At 36.0% G+C, this 23,693-nt stretch overlaps 1 protein-coding gene across 4 annotated transcripts in view; it reads right to left on the bottom strand.

Annotated features, from left to right (window-relative positions):
• Positions 1 to 23,693, bottom strand: part of MEF2A (myocyte enhancer factor 2A) — an 86,991-nt gene that overhangs the window by 17,686 nt on the left and 45,612 nt on the right. For 3 of the 4 annotated variants that reach the window (XM_065871311.1, XM_065871312.1, XM_065871310.1), the window contains exon 6: positions 11,882 to 12,069. In XM_065871311.1, coding sequence (XP_065727383.1) covers positions 11,882 to 12,069 — 188 coding nt within the window. The remainder of the gene's footprint in view (positions 1 to 11,881; positions 12,070 to 23,693) is intronic. The other variant, XM_065871313.1, reaches the window with a different exon arrangement.

Below are 23,693 nucleotides of genomic sequence, written 5' to 3' on the forward strand. Positions count from 1 at the left end.
TTAGAACTGCTTTTGCTTTTGCTGCATCCCATAGGTTTTGGGTTGTGTTTTCATCATCATTTGTTTCTAGGTACTTTTTGATTTCTCTGTTTTCTTCAGTGATCTCTTGGTTATTTAGTAGAGTACAGTTTAGCCTCCATGTGTTTGTATTTTTTAGTTTTTTTCCCGTAATTGATATCTAGTCTCATAGCATTGTGGTCAGTAAAGATACTTGTTATGATTTCAATTTTCTTAAATTTACCAAGGCTTTGATTTGTGTCCCAAGATATGATCTAGCCTGGAGAATGTTCCATGAGCACTTGAGAAGACAGTGTATTCTGTTGTTTTTGGATGGAATGTCCTATAAATATCACTTAAGGCTATCTTCTCTAATGTGTCATTTAAAGCTTGTGTTTCCTTATTTATTTTCTGTTTGGATCATCATCTGTTCATTGGTGAAAGTGGGGTGTAAAGTCCCCTACTATGATTATGTTACTGTCGATTTCCCCTTTTATGGCTGTTAGCATTTGCCTTCTGTATTGAGGTGCTCCTATGTTGGACGCATAAATATTTACAATTGTTATATCTTCTTGGATTGATCCCTTGATCATTATGTAGTGTCCTTCTCTGTCTCTTGTAATAGTCTTTATTTTAAAGGCTATTTTTCCTGATGTGAGAATTGCTACTCCAGCTTTCTTTTGATTTCCATTTGCATGGAATTTCATTTTCCATCCCCTCACTTTCAGTCTGTATGTGTCCCTTGGTCTGAAGTGGGTCTCTTGTGGACAGCATATATATGGGTCTTGTTTTTGTATCCATTCAGCCAGTCTATGTCTTTTGGTTGGAGCATTTAATCCATTTACATTTAAGGTAATTATCGATATATATGTTCCTATTACCATTTTCTTAATGGCTTTGGGTTTGTTTTTGGAGGTTTTTTCCTTCATTCGTGTTTCCTGCCTTGAGAAGTTCCTTTGGCATTTGTTGTAAAGCTGGTTTGGTGGTGCTGAATTCTCTTAACATTTACTTGTCTGTAAAGGTTTTAATTTCTCTGTCAAATCTGAATGAGATCTTTGCTGGATAGAGTAATCCTGGTTGTAGATTTTTTCCTTTTATCACTTTAATTACATGCTGCCACTCCTTTCTGGCTTGCAGAGTTTCTGTTGAAAGATCAGCTGTTAACCTTATGGGGATTCCTTTGTATGTTATTTGTTGCTTTTCCCTTGCTGCTTTTAATATTTTTCTTTGTATTTAAATTTTGATACTTTGATTAATATGTGTCTTGGCGTGTTTCTCCTTGGATTTATCCTGTATGGGACTCTCTGCGCTTCCTGGACTTGATTGACTATTGCCTTTCCCATGTTAGGGAAGTTTTCAACTATAATCTCTTCAAATATTTTCTCAGACCCTTTCTTTTTCTCTTCTACTTCTGAGACCCCTATAATTCGAATGTTGGTGCATTTAATATGGTCCCAGAGGTCTCTGAGACTGTCCTCAATTCTTTTCATTCTTTTTTCTTTATTCTGCTCTGTGGTAGTTATTTCCACTATTTTATCTTTCAGGTCACTTATACATTCTTCTGCCTCAGTTATTCTGCTATTGATTCCTTCTAGAGAATTTTTAATTTCATTTATTGTGTTGTTCATCGTTGTTTGTGGGCTCTTTAGTTCCTCTAGGTCCTTGTTAAACATTTCTTGTATTTTCTTCATTCTATTGGAGTTTGGATCATCTTTACTATCATCATTCTGAATTCTTTTACCAGTATACTGCCTATTTCCTCTTCATTTGTTTGGTCTGGTGGGTTTTATCTTGCTCCTTCATATGCTGCATATTTCTCTGTCTTCTCTTTTTGTTTAACATACTGTGTTTGGGGTCTCCTTTTTGCAGGCTGCAGGTTTGTACTTTCCGTTGTTTTTGGTGTCTGTCCCCAGTGGGTGAGGTTGCTTCAGTGGCTTGTGTAGGCTTCCTGGTGGAGGGGACTAGTGCCTGTGTTCTGGTGGGTAGGGCTGGATCTTGTCTTTCTGGTGGGCAGGGCTGCGTCCAGTGGTGTGTTTTGGGGTGTCTGTGAACTTAGTATGAATTTAGGCAGCCTCTCTGCTAATGGGTGGGGTTGTGTTTCTGTCTTGCTAGTTGTTTGGCATGAGGCATCCAGCACTGGAGCTTGCTGGCTGTTGGGTGGAGCTGGGTCTTAGTGTTGAGACGGAAATCTCTGGGAGAGCTCTCACTGATTGATATTACGTGGGGCCAGGAGGTCTCTGATGGTCCAATGACCTGAACTCGGCTCTCCCACCTCAGAGGTTCAGGCCTGACACCGGGCCATTGCACCAAGACCCCATCAGCCACACGGCTGTTGATGAATATGAGAAATATGAGCTCCCTGAACTGTTGAACCAGATTTAGGTGCTGTCTCTGAAGTGTTATTCTTGTGAGAATCTTCCATAATCAACTGTGCCTCTATGTATGTATTTTTAAGTTTGTATTCTGAAACAGTTTTAGGCTTAGAGAGCAGCTGCAAAGAGAACACACCACCACACACCTCATTCAATTTCCTCCAAAGTTAACACCCTGAAGAAACAGGATGCAGTTGTCAAAACTGCATGTAGTAGTAACCAAAGCTATAGACTTTCCTTGGCTTTCAGTCTTTTCATGAATGTCTTTTTTCTGGTCCTGGATCAGATCCTGCATCTCACATGCCTTTAGCTGTCATGTATCCTTAGTCTCCACTGGTCTCCACAGTTCCCTCAGTCTTTCCTTGTTTTTCATGACTGACCTTGACAACTTTGGAAGCGTACTTGGTCAGGTATCTTGGAGATCATCCTTCAGTTTGGGTCTGTCTGATATTTTCTCATAGTTAGACAGATAGCATGGACTTTTGGAAGAAGACCACAGGGATGACGTGATCCTCTTAGCACATGATATCAGAAGGCACATGTCATCCCATTTCCAGTGATGTTAACCTTGATCTTCTGGTTAAGGTAGTGTCTTCCAGGATTCTCCACTATAAAATCACTATTTTTCTTTTTGTAATCAACGATTATTTGGGGAGAGACATTCTGAGATTTATTAAATACCCCATTTCTCCTTAAATTTTTGCTAATTTTAGCATTCATCCATTGACTTTGCCTTCAAGGTCTGCACTGTGGTGTTACAATGGTGATTTGCCATTTCTCTCATTCTTTCTACCTGTATTTAATTAGAATTCTTCTCTGAGGAAGAGTTGTCCCTTCTCCCTTTATTTATTCAATCAATTACTTAGTAACAGTCTCAGTATTTTTAATTCTTTTATTCCTCTTGTGTTACAACCCAATAATATTGTTATTTATTTTGTTGCTTAAATTGTTCTAGCTCTGGCCACTGGGAGCTCCTCTGAAAGGTTGGGCTCCTCTGACTTTTGACATACATTTCCTTATACTCTGGCACCTCTGGTTCATTGTGTATTTTCCTGACCCTAGCTCTAAAATCAGTCACTTCTCCAAGGAGTCTTGATTCTTTTTATTGGAGAATAGTGTTTAGAAACTAAGATCTGAGTGCGAGGTGTGCTCAGTTACCAGGTGTCATTGTTTTAAGACCCTCTCAGCAGTTACAGCTAGGAAATATATGATGTATATGAATTCATGTGTACACAACATCTATTTCTGTATCTATCTATCTGTATATATGTTAAAAAAAAAGTTCATACTGAAACCTCCAAATACAACCCTGAAAAACAGGGTTCTTTACAGCGTTCCCCACCCACATTGCTTTATTGTAAGTTTTTTCTCGAGAAACCTGGCTTTCTTTATCTACAATGTATAGTAGTTGCTTGCTTAAGGGTGTGTATGTGTGTAACAAATTTACCATCTTGAGCACTGTGATTTCATGCAATTTTTTTTGGTCTCCATACTTATGGTATCCAGTCAGAACAGTTTCCAAAGTTATTTAGAGCAGCTCTTCAGTATCCCCTTCAGTATCATCATATCACTCATTTGTAATAACGTTATATTCATGTATCATGGTCTGTACTTCATCTTGGGTTCCCCTGGAATCCTGGTTGACTTTTTTTAATGGCATATAGTAAAAAAATCACTCTTTGTATTGTACAGTTTTGTAGGTTTTAACAAAAGCATAGATTCATGTATCGAACAATACAGTATCACAGATAGTTCCATCCCCTCAAAAATTCCCTTATACTACCCCTTTTGTATTCAACTCCTCTCCCCACCCCTGGCAACCACTTATCTGTTTTGCATTTTCCATTATGAAATATAAATGTAATCATATATATACTATGTAGTCTTTGGGATCTGGCTTCTTTCAATTAGCAAAATTCATTTACGATTCATTTATATTGTTGTGAATAAATACTTCATCCCTTTTGTATTGCTGAGCAATATTCTTTTGTATGGATGTACCAGAGTGTGTATACCCATTTATCTGTTGGAAGGATATCTGGGTTGTTCTCACTTTTGGGAGATTATGAAAAATATAAGTTTTTTATATAAGCATGGTTTTCAATTCACTTGAGTAAATACTCTAGGAGCAGGATCGTTGGGTTGTATGATAAGTACATATTTAACTTTATAAGAAGTTGCCAAACTGTTTTCCAAAGTAGCTGTACCATTTTGAATTCCAAGCAGGAATACATGAGAATTCTTGCTGCTCTGCATCCTCACCAGAACTTGGCATTTTTAGTTTTTTGGTTTTGTTTTTGTAATTTTAGTCATTCTAACAGGCGTGTAGTTGTATCATTCTGGATAAAAATCTTTTACTAGATAGGTGATTTTGCAAATATTCTCTCCTTATCTGTAGATTGTCTTTTTATTCTCTGAACAGGGCCTTTTCATGGAGTGAAACTTAAATTTTGTTAAATACCAATATATCAATTTTTTCTTTATGTTGTAATTCTCCAATGTTTTCTTCTAGAAGTTTCAGAGTTTTGTGTTTTACATTTGGATCTATAATACATTTTAAGTTAATTTTTGTCTAAGCTATGAATTATACATCGAGGTTCTGTTTTTGCATATGGATGCTAAATTGCTGCAGCCCCATTAGTTGTACTGACTATCCTTACTCCACTGAATTTGCTTTACTACCTTTGTAAAAAACCAACTGAATATATTTCTGTGGGTCTAGTTTCTGGGCTCTCTGTTTTGTTCTTTGACCTTATGTGCTCATCTTTCTGCCAGTATCACACATTATTATTGTAGCTTTATTGTAGGTCTTGAAACCAGTTAGTCTTAGTCTTCCTATTTTGTTCTCTTTCAAAATTGTTTTGGCCAATGTAGTTCCTTTGCCTTTCCATACATATTTTAGAATTGGCTTGTTGATATCTACAAAAAACCTTGCTGTGATTTAAACTGGGATTGTGTTTTAATCTGTTGACCAATTTAGGAAGAAGTGACATCTTGACAATATTGATATGATATCTCTCTCATCTGGCTCTTTGATTTCTTTCAACAATGTTTTGTAGTTTTATCATGAAAATCATGCAAATATTTGGTGAGATTTGTAGGCATTTTTTTGAGTAATATTTAAATGGTATTTTAAAATTGCATATTCCAATTGTTCACTGGAAGTTTTTTTGTAGGTTCTTTTATGCTTTTCTACATAAATATTATCTTCTGTGAACAGAGTTTAACTTCTTTCTTCCCAGTGTGTATACATTTTATTTATTTTTATTGCCTTACTGTTTCATCTAGGACTTCCAGTACAGTGTTGGATATGAGTGGGAGAATAAACAACACTGTCTAGTTCCTAATATTATTTTACCAAAAGACTGTTTCCCCCTTATTAAGTATATTAGTTGTAGAATTTCTGAAAATACTCTTTATTAGGTTAAAAAACTTCCTTTCTTCTCCTAGTTTGATGAAAGTTATTTTTATTATGAATAAAAGTTGAATTCTGTTAACATGGTAAATTATATTGATGAATTTTCAAATTTAGAATCAGCCTTGTATTCCTGAAATGAAACCCACTTGGTTTTAATATATTATCCTTTTTAGGATACTGATGAATTTATTTACTAATAAACTAATATTTGTTGAGGATTTTATGTCTAGAGTTCATGAGGGATACTGGCTTATACTTTTTTTGTAATGTCTTATTCTGATTTGTATTAGAGTAATGCTGGTCTAATAAAATGAATTGAAAGGTGTTCCCTCCTGGGACTTCCCTCATGGCGCAGTGGATAAGAATCCGCCTGCCAATTCAGGGGACACGGGTTCGATCCCTGGTCTGGGAAGATCCCACATGCCATGAAACAACTAAGCCTGTGCGCCACAACTACTGAGCCTGCACTCTAGAGCCTGCGAGCCACAACTACTGAGCCTGCGGGCCTAGAGACCATGCTCCTCAACAAGAGAAGCCACTGCAAGGAGAAGCCCGTGCACCGCAACGAAGAGTAGCCCCCCCTTGCCAAAACTAGAGAAAGCCTATGTGCAGCAACCCAACGCAGCCAAAAAAATAAATAAAATTAAATCTTAAAAAAAAGAAAAGGTGTTCCTTCCTTGCCTCTATTCTGAAATAAATTATGTAGAATTGATATCATTTCTTCTTAAATGTTTGGTAAAATTTGGCAGTAAAACTCTCTGCATCTAGAGATTTTTTGGGAAGGTTTTAAAACTAGGAATTCAATTTCTTTAATAGATATTTACTATTTAGGTTAACTATTTCTTCTTCAGTGAGTCTAATAATTCTTTGGTAATTTGTATTTTTAAAATAATTTACCCATATCATCTAAACTATCAAATCTATTAGAATAGAGTTGTTTGTAGTATTCCCCTTGCCCCCTTTTTAAGTTGTAGTGTTGTTTTGTTTTTAGATTAACTGTTATACAATAATTGTTTGTAGTATTATTCTGTAGCTTATCTTCTGTACAATAATCGTTTGCAGTATCTTTCAGTATCTTTGGGTTATGTAACCTCTTTCATTCTTAATATTGATAACTTGTGTTCTCCTTTTCTTCGGTAACCTTGACTAGAAATTTAGCAGTTTTATTGATCTTTTAAAAAAAACAGCCTTTGGTTTGATTCCTTTTCTCTACAGTCTTTCTGTTTTAAGTTTCGTTAATTTCTGCTCCTCATTTTTTTCTTTTCTTCTGGCTCCTTTTGGGTTAAGTTTGCTCTTCTTTCCGTAGTTTCTTACAGTAAAAGCTTACTGATTTGGGAACTTCGTCTTTTATTATATAAACGTTTAGTGCTATGAATTTCCCCTCTCAATGCTACCCTAGGTGGTCCCTAAAATTCTGATATGCTATATGTATTTCAAATTTTCCCCTGAGGTTTCCTCTTACACCCATGAGTTATTTAAAAGTATGTTATTTAATTTCTATATGTGGAGACTTTCCTGTTGTCTTCCTGTTATTGATTTTATTATGCTCAGAGACTGTAATTTGTATGATTGAAATTTGCTAAGGTTTGTTTTATGGCAGAGGATATGGTCTAAATTGCTGAATGTACCAAGTGCCCTTAAGAAGAATGTGTATTCTGCTATGTGAAGTGAAGTGTTCTATAACTGTCTCTTACATCAGGCTGGTTAATATTGCTCAGGTCACCTAAACGCCTAACTGATATTTCTGCCTACTTGTTCTATCAATTACTGAGAGAAGAAGTGTTGAAGGTTCCAACTACAATTGTGGATTTTTCTCTTCCACCTTTTAGTTGTATCAGTTTTTGCTTTATGTATTTTGAAGTTGTGCTGTTAGGTGCATACACATTAAAGATACTTATTTCTTGGAATATGGACTATTTAATATCCTTCTTTATCCTTGATAATATTCCTTATTGTGAAGTCTACATTGCCTGAAATTAATATGACTACACTAGCTTTCTTTTGGTTAATGTTTGCATGGTATATATTTTTCCATCCTTTTACCTATGTCTTTATATTTAAAGTGGATTCTTATAGACAGTATGATCTTCCTTTTTTAACCAATCTGACATTTTGTCTTTTAACTGATGTTTATGACCACGTTTACTTGTATAGTTGGATTAAAATCTACAATCTTGCTAGCTATATTTCATTTGTTCCATCTGTTCTTTATTATTCTCTTTTTCTCCCATTTCTTGGGCTACTGGAGCATATTTTATGTTTCTATTTTATCTCCTCTATTGACTTATTTATACCTCTTTTTATTTCCTATAGCTGTACTAGGGTTTACAATATACATCTTCAGTTAATTGGAGTTCACCTTCAAATATACACCTCATCATGTGTAAAGACCTACAACAGTATATTTCTAATCCCTCTGTCGTCATTTTATTTTTACATATGCTATAAACACAAAAGTCATTGCCACTATTTTTGCTTTAGAAAGCCAATTATCTTTTGGGGCAAGTAAGAAGAGGAAAAACACCCAGATCTTGGTTTCTATCATTCTCCAATAAAAGGAACCAAGGTTCCTCAGAGAAATGCCCGATTCCAGGACTGGGGCAGGAAATACACAAGATGAGCCTGGAGCATTCTGTAGTAACTAGAAAATAAAATAGTAACCCCCACTTTCCTCCCTGCCAAAAAAACCCCACAAAGATGAGGGTACATAAAAGAGGAACAGGAACCATTTGAACAGTCCTCAACAGCTAAAGCTGGAACAGTTTGAGCAACAGAATAAACTAATATTGGTATTGATAGAATCATATATTAACAGAATTTAGTATTATAACCCAAAGTATAAAATAAATGTCCATGAGTCCATATTAATATTCGCTATAAATAAATGATCAAATAAATGAGAGAGAACAGATAAGTCACCTGTGCAGAAGAACTACAAATAATGTATGTAGTCTGCCCTCAAGGAGGTAGGAGAATAACCCCCACTACTCCTTAGGTGTGGGCCTTGTACAGTAACTTCCTTCTACAGAAGACAGTATGGGAAGGGGGAAAAGAGTAGCCAGTGAAATACTACACCAGCAAGATGACCAAAGTGATCAACAGTCATGTTGATAGTATGTACCCTTGATATAATGTGATGAAAATGGCACTTTAGTTCCACAGCCTTCCTCCCCCAAACACATATAACACCAGTCTAATCATGAGAAATACATCAGAAAAACCACAATTCAGGAACATTCTACAACATATCTGACCAATACTCAGAACTGTCAAGGTCATTAAAGTCTTAGAAAAACTATCACAGCCAAGAAGAGCCTAAAGAGACATGACTACTAAATGCAATGTTGTATTCCTGGATTGGATTCCAGAACAGAAAAAGACATGGGGTTAACAACTAAGGGTATCCTAATAAAGTGTAGACTTTAGTTAATAATAACGTATCAATATGGATTCATTAGTTGTAACAAATGTACCATACTAATGTAAGATGTTAAGTCACAGGAAAAATTGGGTGTGCAGCATATGGGGACTTTCTGTACCACCTTTGCAATCTTTGTACAAATTTAAAACTGTTCTAAAATTAAAGTTTATCAAATGAAGGACAAAATGAATTTTATTTTATCTTCATTTATTCCATTTCCATTGTTCTTTATTTCTCTGTATAGACCCAAGAGTTTGCTGGTAGCATATTCCTTCTTCCAAAGGAAATCCTTTAACATTTCTTGTAGAGTATGTCTGCTGGCAATAAATTCCCACAATTTTTTTTTGAGAATGTTTTTATTTCTCTTTCATTTCTTGAAAGGTATTTTTGCTGGGTACAGAATTCTAGGTTGAAAGTTTTTTGGTTTTTGTTTTAATTTCAGCACTTTAGATTACTCCACTGTTTTGTAGCTTGCATAGTTTCTGAAAAGAAGTACGGTATAAATTCTTATCTTCATTCCTCTGTATATTTATGTGTCTCTTTTCCCTGGTTGCCTTTAAGATTTTCCTCTTTGTCTTCTGTTTTAGTAGTCTGAGTGTGTGTGTGTTTGGTGTTGGTTATTATTTCTTCAAACACATTTCTTCTGCTCTGTTCTCTCTCTCTTCTCTTTTTGGAATTCTAATTATAAACATGTTAAATCATCTGAAAAAGCCCCACAAATACTAGAGGCTTTGTTCTGTTTCTTTTTTATTTTGATTCTTCTCTTTATATTTCAGTTTGGGTAATTCCTACTGACCTGAAGACCTGTAACAGGTCTTTCCTCCTGCTAGGCCTTTTAGTACAGAGTTTGAGTTAATTTAATTAAGAACTGGGCTGGGTTTGAGCTTCACTGTTGCTATGGTTACCCTCAGTGTATCCACCACAGGCCTCAAATCCCTCTGGTGGGAATGGAAGATTGGTTGGCTAGAGGTTTTTTGTTTATTTGTTTTTTCCCCAAAGACTGCTCATTCTCAGTTTTAAGCCTTCCCCTTTGTGCTGTGCCTCAGGCTGCAGCCTTCTCAGAAATTCTGCCATGTTCATGACATTGTTCCTGCTCCTCCACCATGGGCTGAGAGAGTTTTCCTTTTCCATTTCCCCAGATACAATGGGAATTCACCAATGCCTAAGGATGACCATTTATGTCATTCATCTCCTCACAGATTATGACTTCTGTTCCATAGGAGTGAAAGGGGAGAAGGATCCAGGCAAAACTTTTTGCCCCTAGTGCAGTGGCTGCTCTTCCCCTCTCTTCCCGTTGTACACCACAGAGGAGACTTTTTCAGGATATTCCCAATTTTTTCTGTGAGCACCCAGTGGGGTTCATGGAGAAAAAGCCTGCAAGAGGGCTTAAGACTCTCTACATAGCAGTCCCAGGGGTTTTACAGAGTCCTGCCAGTGAACACTTGGCCTCCAGCAATTCACCAATCACCCTAGCTTAACTCTTATTATCTGTGTCTTGCCCAGATAAAGTCAGTGCTCCAATGTCCTCTCCCTGCAGTATCTGTCTCTCCCTAGAGTCTAGGCCAGTTGTTTGCCCTGAAATCTCAGCACTACAATGTGTTCAAGGAAAACTATGAAATTGTTTGTCCAACATTTTTTCAGTGTAAGGCTGGGAGCAAGTTTCCAATTTTCTGTATCTCCGAATGAAAAAGCACTTTGTTTTTTGACTTAAAGGGTTTTGGTTCTGGCTCTCTTTTGTGCTACCCTGGACCAGTACTAACCTTCCCTCGGTTTCCTTATCTTACCTGCCAAGATCACTGTTTGAGAATCAAATGATACAATGCATATAAAGATGTTTGGGAATCTATAAATCATTATACAATGTAGAATTATTATCTAAAGCCTGATAGCATTACTTTCACTTAGCAAACAATCAAATGGCCAGTTTAGCAGCTGCATAGTAGAAAGACCACCTGACACATCACATTGATTGTTAGTAGTCAAACAGCTGCTAAAATCAGAATGGTTTTAAAACTTGCATATATATTCTAACTTTTTTCTATAGAAAGCTAAGGGGGGTAGACATATTGTCCTCTTCTTATAAACACAGGATTCAAAAGCAAATGAGGCTGGAACATTGTTAAGGGCTGGGGTGGGCAGACCTGTATTCTTATAAGAGTTAAATGGGAAGGTTATTTGAGAAGGAATAAACAAAAATTATGAGAACAACTCATCCAAGTTTTTATGCATTCTTTCCTATTCTACAATAGTTCTCTTTGGTATGTAGAATTTTCTAACAAATAATTTAGTATTTCTCTTACAGAAAAGTATGTGAAAAAATTAAAGTATGCAGAGCACAGAGAAGAAGTACTTAAGTCAGGTTTAATTTATCAAATTGAGGATGAGATCTCTATGCAAAGATTCCAGTTTGGTAAATTAAAATTAACATAATAACTTCTCCATATTTAGCTTTAATTTTAAATAACCATTAGGTAGATTTATTTCCTGTTTTTTCATAATCTGATTCCTGTGTATTTAAAATAGACTTGTCTCTTCAAATGCTAATTTCAAATAGAAATACTCATTAGGAAAAGGTCTAGAGTCTATGGAAGTACAGTAAATTGCAAAGGAGAACATACACTATGTATACAATACATGTTTTAAAGAATGAAATTGAAGAAAGGTTTAACGTACCAGTGGAGGCATCATGCCCTTGCTTGAAGGGGGGATGACAACTCGAAGATCTGGTTTTCGACTGTTCATCCCAAGACTGCCACCACCTGGAGGAGGGGGAGACTTTGTAGGCATAACTTTGCCTAAACTATTTGCACCAGTAGTTCCAATCAAATTTGGAGAAGCTCTTGAGTTTACAAATCCATTCCCTGGAAAAAAGAAATACCATTCATTAACATGAAACGAGTCATTAAAATACTGTGGTACAAATATGATACAAGTTTTCCCCAGTCCCAGTTTCAAGTGAATTTTATAATAAAACTCATGAATATCTAACCATGTCATCTTTGAATATTTTAAAAATAAGCAAAGAGAGTGAAGCAAGTCTGAAATACATATGAAGTTTAAGACTAATGCCACTTGTTTCCAGTCTTACTGCTTGGACCTGCTGACAGAAACTTAAAACACAAAATATGTTTCTAATGGGGCATCTCCTATTGGGGACCAAGATAATGGGGATATATAAGAAGATGCCTGAGACCAGCCTATTCATTCATTCTCACAACAACAAAGGCACTCCTACTAAGTTCTGGGCACAGAACTAGGTATCAGGGCATCTCCTTAACTGAAGCTTATTTAGCACTCAGCTCTAATGCCTTATTTTCACCAAGTACTTCTTCCTTATAGCTCTACCTGTACCTGTTCTGTTCTTTAACTACCATTAAGGTCTTCTTTAAGTATTTGTTATTTATCTGACTTCAATCAACTAATTCCTACTTTTTAACTTTCCCTAAAGAATTGTCTATCTTTCTTAGATAGGAAATAAGGAAAAAGATACAGTGTGGTATAGGTTCTATTGTATATACACAGTACTTTTGGGCACCAGTTGAGATAGAAAATTAATGTAAGGGATCATCCCTATTTTCATGGATATTGCAGTCATTCTAGTCCTCCTCATGTGTAGCCATGTGGCTTGGGTAGGGCTGACTCCACTTCAATCCCCCTTGCCACAGATATTACAGTATATAGATGTTAATTTAAGGGCACCGAATAAAAGAAAACTTTGTTGGCTTAAGAATTCCACTCCTAGGGTTTATTACAAGCTGACCAAAAACAAAATATTCAGAATAGTGAACTAGAAGTTCCTGGAGGGCTGAAGAGGCCTCCTGAATTTTCTGGGTGGGACTCAGCATTCACACATCAATAGTAGCAACCATCTAAAATCAGACAACACAGAACTACCGTTACAACTTAGAAATAAACTTTTAAATGTCTATTAGGTGTAGAGCACTATGCAGTGAGGAGGTTATAGGAAGGGATTAAAAAAAAAAAAACCCTACATGGTCTTCAAGCAGCTTTTCACCTAGTTAGCAATAACAGGCATACACCACAGAGACATGAAGATGTCAAAATTATACTTAAGATATGGGCAACACAATGAAATGTAACCACACAAAATTTACAAGGAAATAGAAAGCAAAGCACTGATACAGGCATGTGGGCTTTTAATTAGGGAAGGCTTTGTGGGATCAACTATTTAAGCAGTCTGAAAGGGCAAAAGATGACAGAAGGCAGTCATTATGAATAAATGTGAGAAAAATACACTAAAGCATGAATGAACAAAGTGTGACCAAGGAATGGTGGGGCAGATAAGCACAGAGTCCATGGCTTCAGCGACTGTCACAAGGAAAGGGCAGTTGTATTTATTCTGTTCTTTTCCTTCCAGTATAAAGCAAAAAAGACAACTTTAGAATCCTCCAAAAAGGACTTCCCTGGTGGCGAAGCAGTTAGGAATCTGCCTGCCAATGCAGGGGATATGGGTTCGAGCCCTGGTCCAGGAAGATCCCACATGCTGCGGAGCAACTAAGCCCATGCACCACAACTACTGAAGCCCGTGTGCCTAGAGCCCGTGCTCTGCAACAAGAGAAGCCACTGCAAGAAGCCCATGCACTGCAACGAAGAGTAGTCCCCGCTCACCGCAACTAGAGAGAGCCCACGTGCAGCAACGAAGACCCAATGCAGCCAAAAATAAATAAATTAAAAAAAAAAGAATCCTCCAAAAATAAACAGACACCAGATATTACAAATACATCACATATATATATGCGATATTATATATATATATATATATATATCGCATATATATAACACATGTCTGTGTTAAATACATGCAGGGACTAACCAAAACTAAGTATCTGCTGTGTGCTTAACACCGGCCTAAAACCTCCCTAAAATCTCACCCTGAGAAGACTATTCTAAGAAGTGAAATGTAGTACAATGAGTACTGCAATGAGTTAATGACAAAAACCAATTATGTACTGCACATATTTTTCAGTTTAAGAGCTTTTGTATTGGGTTATCAGATCATTTTAATTCTATGAAAGTTTCTTGAATGGAAGAGAAATAATTAAACCCACTAAAATCCACATAGTGTTTGGCAGTTTATAAAACATTCTCAGTAACAGAATATATAACGAATAGGGTCAATTGATGAATAGATACGTAAATTCTAAAATTAAAAAATATAACTAGAAAGAGATTAAGTTCTTGAAGTTCTGCTGAAGGAAATGAATGCTTCAGTATATTTGCTTATATAAGAGTTTGAAAAGATATGTTATTTAGGTGAATTATTTATAGGAGAAACTAAAAATTAATGTATTGCTAATGTGATATAATCAACTTTGTTGGATCCTAACCAGAACATTTTCAAGGGACAAAGAAAACAGAGAAGTGAGGTGCAGCATTTAGGAACTGGCCTGTATCTCTTCAGCACTTGTCATTCAAAATGTTGGGATTCCAGATGATCAGTGCTTCCTTCCCCCTCCAACTTACTCTCACCCAATTCCTCTTGCTTTCTCCAAAACTTTTACCAAGTGACCTACCATTTTTAATTCATTATGTGATTTAATTTTGTTGTCGGGACTGATACTTCAGTTAACCTTATGAGGTTATTTCCTGCATTCTGCTTCCATTATCTTGAAGGGGTATGTATTAAATCTGGGCTGAATCTCCTTTCCACACCTCAGAAAGCAATTTCCTGCACTCTGTTAAGCTTCAGAAAGCAGTGCTGTTAAAAAAACAAGCTCTGCACTAGGCCATCCCCTGTGGAGCAGAGCTCATCCATGAATTGGGCAGAGGTTAACTGCTAAGCAAGTCATCTGGATATAAAATGCTCATCAAATAATTTTATACAAAAACCTGAAGGTTTAACAGAAACCAGTAGAAAGTAAGTACAAATTTAAAATGCTTCTCTTAAATAATGGCATGAATGTGTGTTCTTAATTTCTCTGATAATATATAGAAGATTCTTATTTACTTGATTTGCACTCAAATCTGAAGGATAAAGCAGTATTTCCTCTCAAATACATTATAAGATGATGCAAAGGTGTAATTTAGAAGAACGCATTATTAAGAAGCACTAATGTGCTTTTCCCATGTGGAATCTATGATGCTTTTCAGCTAGACGTGGTACCATAGTAACCCATGAGAATCAAATTACAAGAGTGAAAGGGGACCTAAAAGCACGATATTTCTGAGTATAAAGTCAGAGTCTGCAGCAGATGATTACAGGATGATGTAAGAGTTTGGTAACTTGCCAGATTGAAACAAGATAATCTTATATGCACCATTTGTTATTTTGTGGAGTGTAGTGATATACTTCCTAACGTGTGCCTTCTTACCTCCTGTTCGTTTTTTATGACAAAAATGAAGTATTGTTGGGATAGACTTTTGAGGTATATACTTTAAGGATATAACTCATCTTGTCACAGCCTACAAATTTAGGAATAAAGTACTGATTCTAAATGAATAAACCCAATTTAATGTGACTTTTGTTAAAATGTGTTTTCAAGCTTTATGATAACTTATGCCCCGACACAAATGTGACAAAAATGCTTTCGAGCAAACTGCATACTAATGCTTCCAGAAACTTGACAAAGCTGATCTTAATTATGGTCCTACAGCTCTAAGGCAAGTCATTCAATTATATCAATCTGGCTTCTATTTCAGAATATTGTATCATCTGAAATACTGCACTGAAGTGGCTGGAAAGCACTCCCACGTTCTTAATACTACTCTTTTAGGGCTATTACTATGAATCTATTTGAGAAGTTGAACTGACATGCAAAGGATTTTGAAAATCTCAAAAGATTCTGAAAAATTCATCCAAAGCAAGGTTCAAGAATTAATTTTATCATATTTGACAAATTTTTCATAAAATCTGACAAACTTTCAGCTGATTATTCAATAAATAGGTAAATAAATAATATACTTTAAAAGTCTATAAAATTATGTCATTTGTACAAAGAAGTGAATGAGTTTTCTAAAATTTAAAAAGACCATGGGTTTTAAAATCACTGATGACATATTTACTTGACTCAGTGGAAATTCCTATATGATGAACAACATGGATTCTGTCCATTAGAAACTTATGATCTAAAACAATCATGAGATTCTGGTTCTTCTGTATTCCCTCTCAATCTTTCCTATGTACACAGCCCCAAAGAGGCTACATGTCTCCTTCTCTTTCAGAGACTTCATGTATCCCCCATGGCTTCAACCACTGCCTCAATATGACTCTTAAATCTGTAGTTCTGCTTTGTGTCTCCTAATTTCCAATCCACATGCAACTATCTGGTGGGCACTGTTCCCTAGATATGCTGCTGTTATTTCAAACTCAACCTGTTTTAAACACCTGTACTACTGTCATCCTCCATCACTTCCATCCCTACTTTCACAGAGCTATCAAGCTTTGCTATTCTTTCTTTATAATACCTTTCTCCTTACCCATCTCTTCTTTTTAACTGCCACTGCCTCTGCTATAATGCAAATCCTTATTACCTTCACTCAACCCATATCAACTCCAAGAGCTTGCTGAGCTCTTTCTAGTCCAGTGTATTTTTTTCTCTTTCTCAACATGTTTTTAAAAAAGTGAAACTGCTGGATTTGGGCAATTTTACATTATGCTTGATCTTTGAAAAGAGGCCCAAAGTTAAAAAGAGTTCCCAAAGTCATCTGAATTACAGTATTATCTGAGTATTAAATGTAAATTCTCAGTAGAGAAATTTACCTAGTAAACCATAAGCAATAAGCAGATTGCCTCCATGAAAGATATATACAATCTACAATACATACAAAACTAGCAGGTTTTATTTGGATGACAACATAGATAAAATACAAAAAAATCACTTTACAAGGAAAAAAACAAAAGAATGCTCAATTTACTATAATAATTTTATGACTATAGATGTACCATATCAATATAGCATCACAGAAAGTTCAGAAACTAGAAAACAGGAGGGAAAACGCATACTTCCACTATTCTAACAAAACTATTACAATGATTTTGGATTTCTTCTTTTATCTTCCATGTGTATATTTTTTGCATAGTTTTAAATCACAACTAAAAATTGGAATTCAGTTGAAATTTTTAATTTACTTAATTTTTTTACTGTTGAATATGTTGATATTTTCCTATTATTCCCTACTATAAATAAAGTTGCAATGAACCTTTGCATAGTCTGATTGATTTCTTTAGGAGAGATTCCTAGAAATGGGATTACTAGGCTTAGAGGAAAACAGGTTTTTATGACTACTGAAACATCTTGTCAAAAACTTTCCAGAACGACTGTTACTAATTTCCAATGCCACAAACACATAACCAGATCATCAGTTTCACCCACCTTCATCAGCTTTCCATGTCACAATAGAAGTGGTAATAGTTGGCAATTACTAGGTGAGGCTGTTGTGGTTTTTTTGCATTTTTATTTGAATCTCATGATTACTATCAACGATGAACATGCTTTTCAATTTTTAAAATACTAGTTGGGTTTCTTTTTTGAATTGTACATTAAAGTACATTAAATGCCTATTCATTTATCAAATATTCCCCTAGATGTGGCCTGTATTTTATTTCACTTTTTCTCTTAAGAATGAGAAAAATCTATTATCTCACGTAAGACTTGGGGAAAAGTGGTTGCAGGCTCAGTGCCTTCAACAGCTCAACACAGAGGACCCAGTCTTTCCAGCTTTCCACTTTGCCATCCTCAGCTTGTTGGCCTGTCCTTTTATACTGACTTGCTTCATGATCTCAAGATGAAGCTGCATATCTAGCTGCCAATGCAGACAATAATGTTCAAAGATTCAAAACGCTGCCAAATCTTTGTGAGTGTGAATGTATGTGTGTGTGAACTTTCTTCTCTCTAGATTTCAGAATTAAGAGTATAACTACAATGTACATTACATTCTCATAGTTTTAAAAGTGCCTCCACATTTGTGATTATAATTATTTTATATCAAAGTATTATATTTATTTTAAAAACTTTTAATATAATACATATACAGAAAGATGTACAAAACAAAAACTTAAAAGATTAAGGATTTATCATATGAACCATGTAACCACAGAACCCCAAAGAATATTGCTAGTTTCTATAATTGGGCCCCCAAAATACTCCTATTGTTCCACCTACAAAGTGGCATATATCATGACTTTTACAGTAACTTCGTGTTTTTTATAGTTTTACCATCTACCTACACAGACATCCTTAAAACTATAGCTTTGCTCATCTGCTTTTCAAACTTTATGTAGATAGAATCATTTAGTATTTGCATCTATCTTCTTTCATTTGTATTAGTTTGGTGAAATTGATACATGTTGATTACTGCCATAGTTCCTTCATTTTCATTGCAGTACAGTATTACTTCATGTAAAGGTACTATCACATATTCATCCACTCTACTACTGACAGAAATCTGAATTATTTCTAGATGCTGGCTGTAACAAATAATGCCATGCACATTCTTTTACATATCTCTTGGTGCTCATGGTGCATATATGCATTTCTCTAGTATATAACTATGAGAGAAAATGCTGGGTCATAGAATACACATATTTACAACTTTAGTAGATAATGTCAAAATGACTGCACCAATCTGTACTGCCATCACCAGTGTATGAGAGTTTGGGCTTTTCCATACCCTTGTTAACACCTGGTATTATCTATTTTGCTTTAGCCGTTCTGGTGGGTATCTAATGCTGTCTGTAGTTTTAATTTTGCATTTCCTTGATTACTGAATCAAGCATCTTTTCACACATTTATTAGACACCTGGATAGCTTCTTTTGTGAAATGTCCGTGTTCTCATACACATAAAGACTTAAATTCCTCTTAAAGCACAGCTTTAACTGTATCCCACATGGGTTCTAAAGGGCTTCTTGAATCTATGGCTTAATGTGTTTTGTTAGGTTTGGAAAATTCTGTGATTATCTCTTCAAATACCACTTCTGGCCAATTTTCTCTCTTTTTGCCTCTGGGACTCCAATTTTAAGTATGTTAGACCTTCTCACTGTATCCTCTAGGTCTTACTCTTCTTTTGAATTATCCATCCTTTTATGTCTCAAAAATTCTGAATATTGTTCCTGTCTTTTAGTTCACCAATTCTCACTTTTGCTTTGTCTAATTTGTTATTAAACCCATCCAGTCAGTTCTTAATACTTTTTTTTTAGTTCTAAAATGTCCATTTTTAAAGTTTCCAGTTCTCCGCCAAAATTCTTAATCTATTTTTTATCTTCTTGATACAGTAAATATTGTTATGTTAAAGTCAAAGTCTGTGCCTAATAACTCCAAGTTCTGGAGTTCCCAGGAGGCAGGTTCTACTGTCCATTTTTTTCTGCAGGCTTTCATTTATGTTGTACTGCTCCTGACTGTGCCTAGTTAGTAATCTGCTTGTATGTCAAGTACAAATAATAAGGCCTGGGATGGTGTTTTACCCTTATATTATTTTTCTAAAGAGTATTTGCCTTCCCAGGCATCCTGGGGACCCTAACAATATATCACTATAATCTAACTTCAAGAAGTGGGATGATGCAAATAGGAGATGTATCTACTATGAGGGACTGATAACCTCTGATTCATGCTACTTCTAGGGTCCAGCCTTTTAGGGACTCAATCCAAAGTGAGAATAATATACTAGGCCCTCCCAATTCTTTGTGGGCCCTGGGCTCACCTCTCTGAGTCTCTGTCTTTGTCATTCCCTGGATCTTGAGCCAATAATTCCTCATTACCTTATTAGCTCTGAAATGCTTTCAAGCAGATTTTAAAAAATACTCTGCCTAGCATTTCTAGTTGTCCTCAACAAAAGAGTTGGTCCAAATGACCAAGTCTGCCCAAATGACCTGTCTTTCCCAAAATATGTTTTATATGACACTAATTCTGAAAGATGCTTTTTCATGAGGAAAATAAAAAGGAAGGGTTCTACTGTGAAATCACTTTGAGTAACCATGTTTAAAGATTCACAAAACAGGTTAGCATTTTAAAGGCTCTGGTAAGTCCTACAGTAAAGAAACTGGTTTAGTTTTATTTAGCACAAGGTTTGCCAAACACATAGGTAAGTCCTTCTTTTCATATGGTTCCAGGAAACATACTTTGAAAAATGTAGATAAGAAATCATATCCACAGTTCTTAATATATTTTCTTCTAAATTTCTCTGGGAATTTAAAAATGTTTAATCTTTTCATTCATAAAGACTTTAGGCATAAAACTGAGTTTAAATTATTTTTCCAAACTACTAAACCAAAATGGCACCATTGTTGAAAATGGGCTAAAATACATTATTTGACTCTTCTTCGCAAAAAAATAACACTGGTCCGGGAGGATTCCATATGCCACGGAGCAACTAGGGCGTGTGCCACAACTACTGAGGCTGGCATGCCTGGAGCCCGTGCTCTGCAAAGGCCACTGCCATGAGAGGCCCGCGCACCGCATCGAAGAGTGGCCCCCGCTCGCCGCAACTGGAGAAAGCCCGTGCGCAGCAATGAAGCCCCAACGCAGCCAAAAATAAAAATTAATTAATTAATTAAAAAAAAAACAAAAAAACACTTCTAAAATACCTATGACAGGCCATTTATTTTGGGCGGGGAGGGAAATTTACAGCAAGAAACACTTTAAACCCATGTATGCTATAAGTACTGCACAAAAATAATTACTTCCATTTGGTACCTGAATTAAGTGATACACGATGTCTAGTTAGTTGAATCTGAATTCTGAGGTGGCACATGTTAAAAAGCAGTTATAAAAAAAATGTCACCTAGGATAAAATCCAAACAAGCAGAATTACATCTAGCACAGGTTAAATAGGTATATAAGAGTATGAATCAGTGAAGAATCAAGACATTCAATCTTGATATAAGTCTGAGGTTATACTGTTATAAGATTGTTATAAGAAATAGATTTATCATAGAACTACCATACGACCCAGCAATCCCACTACTGGGCATATACCCTGAGAAAACCATAATTCAAAGAGTCATGTACCAAAATGTTCACTGCAGCTCTATTTACAATAGCCAGGACATGGAAGCAACCTAAGTGTCCATCAACAGATGAATGGATAAAGAAGATGTGGCACATATATACAATGGAATATTACTCAGCCATAAAAAGAAACGAAATTGAGTTATTTGTAGTGAGGTGGATGGACCTAGAGTCTGTCATACAGAGTGAAGTAAGTCAGAAAGAGAAAAACAAATACCGTATGCTAACACATATATATGGAAGCTAAGAGAAAAAAAAAAGGTCATGAAGAACCTAGGGGTAAGACGGGAATAAAGGCACAGACCTACTAGAGAATGGACTTGAGGATATGTGGAGGGGGAAGGGTAAGCTGTGACAAAGTGAGAGAGTGGCATGGACATATATACACTACCAAAAGTAAAATAGATGGCTAGTGGAAAGCAGCCGCATAGCACAGGGAGATCAGCTAGGTGGTTTGTGACCACCTAGAGGGGTGGGATAGGGAGGGAGACGCAAGAGGGAAGAGATATAGGAACATATGTATATGTGTAACTGATTCACTTTGTTATAAAGCAGAAACTAAAGCACCATTGTAAAGCAATTATACTCCAATAAAGATGTTAAAAAAAATAGATTTATCTCTGTGTGGATGTAGTAATAGAAATAGACTTTTAAGTAACTCACTAAGCACTTAAATATTTTAATACTTACTTGAATCTTAAATTTTTATAAAAATTCATGTTCACTAATCATGATCATTAATGTAATTATTAACACTATTAGCACTAAACATATTAAAATAGTTGCCTATGACTGGGGAATGGAGGGTGTGGGGAGAGGAAGAGAATGGGAGTGGAATAGAGGTATAAAGGGAAAAGTGAATAACATTCTGAGAGATGCTTTGTGCAAACCATTGAATATGTGCCATGATCTGAGGAGTGTGACTAATGTGACCCTCCAAACCTGATGGCCTAGAAAGGGGGGAAGGAAGCTTACAAAAGAAGAAAGATGAATTTAAAAAAAGAAATAAAAGCAACAGGATTAGATTATATGTAGAAGGTCAAATTAGGATGACAAAGTCTGAGTCTGAAATTACCAAAGGGAACACAGAAAACTGAGCAAAGACCAAGTCTAGATTTATAGTTGCACGGCAGATAAGAAAGAATAGTATAAAAGCTTTAGGGAAGTGTGGAGAGTACAAAACCCAAAAAAGAACAAAAAGAGAACTGAAACACTTGTTTGATAGGAGGAAGAGCCATGTTTATCAAGCCAGAGGTATGAGAAAAAAAAATAAAGGCAAAGGGAAAACACATTAGAAATCTTCAAATAGTTAAACCCCATTAAATAAAAATAATTTTGGAAATAACACCAAGAGCTAGTCAAAATTAACATTAAATAAAACAGAAATTATTGATTCCAGCCATAACCAGGTTGCAAAGTAGAAGGGAGAGCAAGATGCATAGTGCTGGAAGAATAAAAGCATATGGGAAGGGACTTTCCTGGTGGCGCAGTGGTTAAGAATCTGCCTGCCAGTGCAGGGGACACAGGTTTGATCCTTGGTCTGGGGAGATCCCACAGGCTGCGGAGCAACTAAGCCCGTGCACCACAACTACTGAGCCTGTGCTCTAGAGCCCACAAGCCACAACTACTGAAGCCCATGTGCCCTAGAGCCACACACCACAACTACTGAGCCAACACGCCACAACTACTGAAGCCCATGCACTCTAGGGCCCGCGTGCTGCAACTACCGAGCCCGTGTGCTGCAACTAGTGAAGCCCACACCCCTAGAGCCCATGCTCCGCAACAAGAGAAGCCACCGCAATAAGAAGCCTGCGCACCACAACGAAGAGTGGCCCCCACTCGCTGCAACTAGAGAAAGCCCACATGCAGCAACAAAGACCCAATGCAGCCAAAAAAAAAATATTTAAAAAAAAGCATATGGGAAAATGCAATATAAAAAGAGTATACGGGCACGTAAACAACTAAAATAGAGCTAAAAAGAAATAAACTATAAATATTAGGAAATACACATACAAGGATAGCAGTCCTAATGTATAACTGGTAAGACCTTAATGAATTTTTCCACATTTAATTATCTGTTAATAAAATATCCCACAACAGGTCTTATCTGTTTAATTCCATTAAAACAGCAATTAATACAATGGCAGATACAATTAGGTATTTATTCCTACTTTAGGTCACTACATGTTTTGTAACTTGTCTCACTCAATAATGTCCATTTATTTCTTTCTCATCATTTTAAATTATTCAATCATCTCCAAAATTTTCTTAAGGCAGAAGTTCCTCACATTTTTGGAATAAATGGGTTGAATATATGTAATAGGGAATTTTTCCTATAAGTGATCTGTTTTCAGATGTCTCTTTGAACACACAATATCTAGAAGCAGGGAGGGAATTACTGCCCTTGTTTTCAGATAAAAATGATAACTGTGATTATCACAGATGAAGAGACCAAGACGACTAAATGTGATGATAATCCAAAGGGATACAGTTATTCTTTTGACTCTTTGACATACATGCC

The sequence above is a fragment of the Phocoena phocoena genome, chromosome 2 (genome assembly GCF_963924675.1).
Source record: "Phocoena phocoena chromosome 2, mPhoPho1.1, whole genome shotgun sequence".
Lineage (NCBI taxonomy): Eukaryota > Metazoa > Chordata > Mammalia > Artiodactyla > Phocoenidae > Phocoena > Phocoena phocoena.